At 40.3% G+C, this 5,525-nt stretch overlaps 1 protein-coding gene across 1 annotated transcript in view; it reads right to left on the bottom strand.

The window, feature by feature from the left end:
- Positions 1–2,180: 2,180 nt before the first annotated feature.
- Positions 2,181–5,525, bottom strand: part of LOC107740566 (uncharacterized) — a 33,321-nt gene continuing 29,976 nt past the window's right edge. The window contains exon 8 of the mRNA XM_016553014.1: positions 2,181–2,293. Coding sequence (XP_016408500.1) covers positions 2,181–2,293 — 113 coding nt within the window. The remainder of the gene's footprint in view (positions 2,294–5,525) is intronic.

Raw genomic sequence — 5,525 nt, 5'->3', positions numbered from 1 at the left:
GCTGAAGACAAACTTTCACAGTGCCGATGAGAGAGACCACATCCAATGAGTCTATAACGGAGAGTGACATAGTGCAGGGGTGTCAGATTCAGCTCCCGGAGGGCCACTGCCCTGCAGAGTTTAGCTCCAACCCTGATTAACACACTTGAACCAGCTAATCGAGGTCTTCAGAATTAATAGAAACTTCCAGGCAGGTGTTTTGGAACTGGATGGAGCTACACTTTGCAGGACATGGGCCCTCCAGGACCGGAGTTTGGAGTTTTTTTGTATTCTGTACATGGAAATGAAAAGTAGAATTGTGACAATACACAGCCCATGATTCTTATACACACACAAAACCAAATGTAAGAATAAATTAAAGACAGAATCATTTGCAAAAAAAGCTGTCTTAACCCTCCGAGTTCGGGGAATATGTTCAGTTGCATTTTTTAATGATCTCTCAGTTCGTAGCCTTCCCCTGGTTCAGACCTCGCCACACCTTAGTTGGGGACTTGCGGGCCATCCGCTACTCTCCGGCCCTCCACCCCTTCATCTTCAGCTCATTCCACCTTCCCTCAGGCTCCACCTCCACCCTCGGTCGCTCCAGTTCGTCCTCTGCCCTCCGGATCCCCACTTCCATCTTTCTGCAGCTCCGTCACAGCCACCCAGGTCATCGGCGTCACATCACTTCCTCGGCTCTACGTCTGCACGGTGGGCTCCACCTGACAAGTCATTGTTGCCTGCGCTCGTCTTCATGGCGCTGTTATAACCTCCACCGTCATGGCTCCTCCCTCCAGCAACGCTGGTGTGGGGCGCAGTCTTGGCTGTGGTCTGGATCATCTGCCACCTGCCTCTGCTTAAGGCTATCCACTGGTTTTCACCTCCATCATCACCACCCTGGATTTTTTTTGGTTCTGCAATCTACCGGTCGTCTGTCCTCTGCCAAAGCCTCCCTCTGCATTCCTCTGCCTGTGTGTGCCATCCCTTTCCCATCTCCTCATCACCACAATGTGAGGATGTACTATCCGGGAGGGGGCATTCTGTCACACTCTCACACACCATGGACTTTTGTTTTCAGTCTACTATTTTCCCTTAGTTAGTTTGTTATCATGGACACTCAGTTTCAGCTGTACACTAATCTATCATCTCATTATCTCTACTACTTGCGTCCTGTTTTGTTTGAGTTTTATTGTTGGGTCTCGTATGTGCTATGGTTGTGTTGCTTTTTTGCTCGTTGGTGGATTTACTGGTGGATTTACCCTGTTCGGATTATTAGAGACTGTTATTTGATCTTCATCCTCATCATTGTGTGTGTTTCACAACCACATTGTTACAAACCTGCTTACTTTCACATTAGTCTCTTCAAAATGTTTTTCTCTGTGAGCACTGTACCAACATCAGCAAGCTGTTCAACTACACTGGGCTGATTTTCTAAGTGAATATGGCAAAATAAGCTCCATTGCTGACTACTGATGGTGGGGCTGTTTTTTATTCAGTGCATGGATAGAAGCAGCAAACACCTTGAAAAATACCAGGTATGGTTTAATTGTTTCAACAGTTGAACAGGATCTGTTTCCAGGAATGGCACAAAGGTGTGTGACTGTTCAAGGCTCTGTGTTTAAAAAAAATAATAATAAAAAAAAAATATTTTAATCTCCTCACATTTTTTCTTACCTGCCTCACAGTCACAGTCACACTGATTGGCCATTAGGGGAGGGCCCTTTGTCTCTAAGGTGTGAATTATATCATTAGTCATGGCCATGAAAAAAGCAGCAATGTCAGGGCATGTCAAAATTTTTCTACAGCCCCCCCACCCAAAAAAAGAATCAGAATCCAAAGCTGAAAATATAAAATGATGTTAGACACATACAAAAATGGTAGTATCACCGACAACATACTGACATACCCTTAAAGTACTACGTCCCTTCCAACCTGACGGGGGTGTAAGAGAAAGAGATGTTGTTAGAGAGAGCAGCAGGGGTTGCCGAGTCTTCTGGACGAATCCAGGTCTCATTGAACCCCAAGATAAAAAGAGTAGACTGAGAAGCAATGGCCGGAATGAAGTCTGCTTTATTGACAAATTACAAAAGTTTCTTCTTAGCCAATGGCTATTATTCTAAGTACAAATAAGAGCAATGACAATACAAAGCACTGGAGTGAGCTCTGGGGCTGGAGCCGACACTGGAGCGAGCTCTGGGGCTTCAGCCGACACTGGAGCGAGTGCCACATGAACGTCCGGCGGGCTTGCCACAGGAACCGCCGGTGGGCTTGCCACCTGAACGTCCGACGGGCTTGCCACCTGGGACTAATAGAACTAAATGGGGACAAGAACAGGAAGGACACTTTATGTGCAGTTTCTAACATTAATGGCTAAAATCTGATTACACTGTATTCAGAACAAACTGTGCTACAATAATATGTGAGCGGCATGTATGAACATGTTTGTGTTTTTGAGAAAATAAAGTTTATGCATGGTTAGTGAAAAAAATAAACTATATTTTTCATTCAATGAAATAAGGCCATAAAACATACACAACATTTGTTCACAAGACATTTGAGTACCGGATGTTGTTGACTAGAATTTTTGGAATGTGACTGTGAGGCAGGTAAGAAAGAATGTGAGGAGATTAAAATAATGGGTTTTAAAATTGTATTTAAAAATACAATATAATCAAAATGTATATAATGAAGGTCAAAGACTTGAACAGTCACACCTTTGTGCCATTCCTGGAAACATATCCCGTTTCTGTTGAAAAAATAAACCAAACTTGGTATCTCCAAGGTGTTTGCTGCTTGTTTCCATGAACTGAACAGAAAACATGATTTTGTAGTCATAGATGCACACATGCTTTGTATGTACTATCATAGAGTACAAAAAGAACATTTTATATCTGAGAAACTAAATTATTGTTAAGCATGTTATAAACATCTACTTTGGAGCAAATATTTGCGAACAGACTATTTCACAGTAAAAACTGGTCTAAACATTCTTACAATATAACATAAAACATGTTACAGTGTAAACACTCATACTTTTATATAGTATTGTTTTATATTATATAGCATAAATACATCCTTGCGTCATACGACATTAGATGCAATGAATCATATTTCAAAATGTAAAATTTCACACATTTTAGTCTGGAATTATAGTTTGGGAAAAGTCCAACTAGTAAAATGTGTACAAGTTTATGTCACAATAACATGTCAACTAATGCAAATAAGAAAAATGACGAACTCATCAGAAACCAGTTTGCTGGATCAAAACGCATGTTGCATCAAATTCTTCTTCTGAGGTAAATACAAGGCTTATTCTTCACAGCGTGTCTTCTTCCAAAAACAAAAAGTAGCCTAGATGAAGTTGATGAAGCTTGCTGCTTTGTTTATCGAGGTGATTTGGCCTTTCACATGTTCGTGTGGCTCACGTGGATGATTACCATATGAATAGCCCGCACAGCACGTGGATGTGACCACATTACAGATAACGAGCTCAGATGGGAAAAACTGTACCTTGCATAGGTTTCATATGGATTACTTTGTCAGGGAATTATAATTTTTTCCATATTAATTACTTCATTTAAATGTACACTTTAGTAGGCAAGCTTTCTACAGACATCGCTCATGTCTGAGTGTCAAGTTTTCGTGAGTTTTGGTTCATTATTGTGACGCGTTTCAGAAAGAAGTGCACAAACATCATGTGAAAGCGCACCATTTTAAAAAAAATATTATTTTAAAAAAGCAGTGTTTTGGTGTTCATGTGAGTTTATACAAATAAAAGTACAGTTTCCAATGATGTATTACTCTTATCTACATGACCAAAAATACGTTTTTTTTGCCTTTATCAGGAAAAAATACAATTGAATGCGACAGCATGTTCACCAACCTCAGAGAGCTAAACAATTACACACCTAAAAAGCACCTATTCTTTAATATATTTCAACATAGTGAATTAGTCAATATGAAAGTCGTACCTCAATATGTTCAGTTGACAATGTGAACTCTTTAATCCAGTAGAGAGCAAATTCAATCCTGAATCCTGCAGGTTATTGTTACTCAGGTCCAGCTCTCTCAGATGGGAGTTTGATGATTGGAGTGCTGAAGACAAATGTTCACAGCACTGACCAGAGAGACGACATCCAGCAAGTCTGTAAGGAGATGGATTTGTAAAGACATGTTTTCTGAGCATGACTATGAAATATTTTTTTATTTACATTTATTCATTTGTCAGACATATATCTAACGCAAACTCTTTAGATATGTGAAACTCTTGGTATTGTAATTGACAAGTGCTACTGTTTGAACTATTGATCACATTTTAATAATAGCCTTTGGTTTTTAGATGTCCACTTGATCAGACATGATTTGTGTTCAGACACATAACAGAAGCACGAATATATGTGAATTTATTTATATCTGAATATAAAGCTGAGATGAAATTGTAAGCATAGCTGAAAACTATTCATCACTGCTGCTATAAACTCAGCCAATACAGCCCAAAGGTAAGCAGTGTTTCAGACAGTTTCAAACACTGTTTCAAAGTGCCCTCATGCACCCAAACAAAGACCTGTCAGTCTTTTCCAACAGACTTCTACTCTACCAGCATCAACCACACACAGCCAATCAAACATAATTTCTCGGGGGAGAGAGAAAGATGGTGCCGTAGAGCTCTGACGCAACCCGATTGAGCTCTGAGAAATTTTCATTTAATTATCCTTTTACGTGCCTGCTAGCTTATCAGGAGGGCTGATTTCTTTTTTTGAGAATGTCTAGAATATTATCATGGAGGCCTGCACCTCAGCCGACAAAATGGAGCCGAACTTGTTAATGGCAATGGAAAAGATGACAGAAAATATTATGTGTGCTATGGACGCTAAAATTAGTACGATCCTGGAAGCAATACATGACCTAACAGTTCAACTTCAAACAATGAGTCAGCGAATTGGTGATGCGTAAGAGAGGATTGCTGCTGTTGAGACCCTGATTTTATCTGTAGATGTAAAAACAGCGACCTTGGAGAAACAAGAGCATGACTTGATAAATCACCAAGGGTCTTATTCTTCAATGACTTTTTGGCGGCATTGATAAAGAAACGGAAGGCGTTTGATCAGGTGAAGGTGAAAGGTGTGATCAGGTGAAATCGCCTGGATTGCACGCGCACACACACACACATTATGATAAATTGAAAAAAAATGTTTAGCTTAATGAATAAATAAAGAAATGGATAAAAATATAAATCCCTTACATTATTTTGGGGGCAATGATGACCAACCAGAGGTTTAAGTAGGAAAAGCTCCTCTGGCTCTTGTTCTAACCCTCACCCTCTCTCTCTCTCTCTCTCACAGACACACACACACACACACGCACATACACGCGCACACACATGCACGCGCATACACGCGCACACACACAAACACTCAACACAAACATACACACAAACAAACACAAATATGCAGCAAAACACAAACATACACGCAAACACAAACACTCAATCACACACAAACACTCAACACAAACACAAGCATTCACACAAACACTCAAACAAATAT

The sequence above is a fragment of the Sinocyclocheilus rhinocerous genome, unplaced genomic scaffold, assembly GCF_001515625.1.
Source record: "Sinocyclocheilus rhinocerous isolate Xijiao unplaced genomic scaffold, SAMN03320098_v1.1 scaffold5122, whole genome shotgun sequence".
NCBI classification, from domain to species: domain Eukaryota; kingdom Metazoa; phylum Chordata; class Actinopteri; order Cypriniformes; family Cyprinidae; genus Sinocyclocheilus; species Sinocyclocheilus rhinocerous.
The sequence above is the reverse complement of the archived record's forward strand: the minus strand, read 5'-3'. Positions and strand labels throughout refer to the sequence as shown.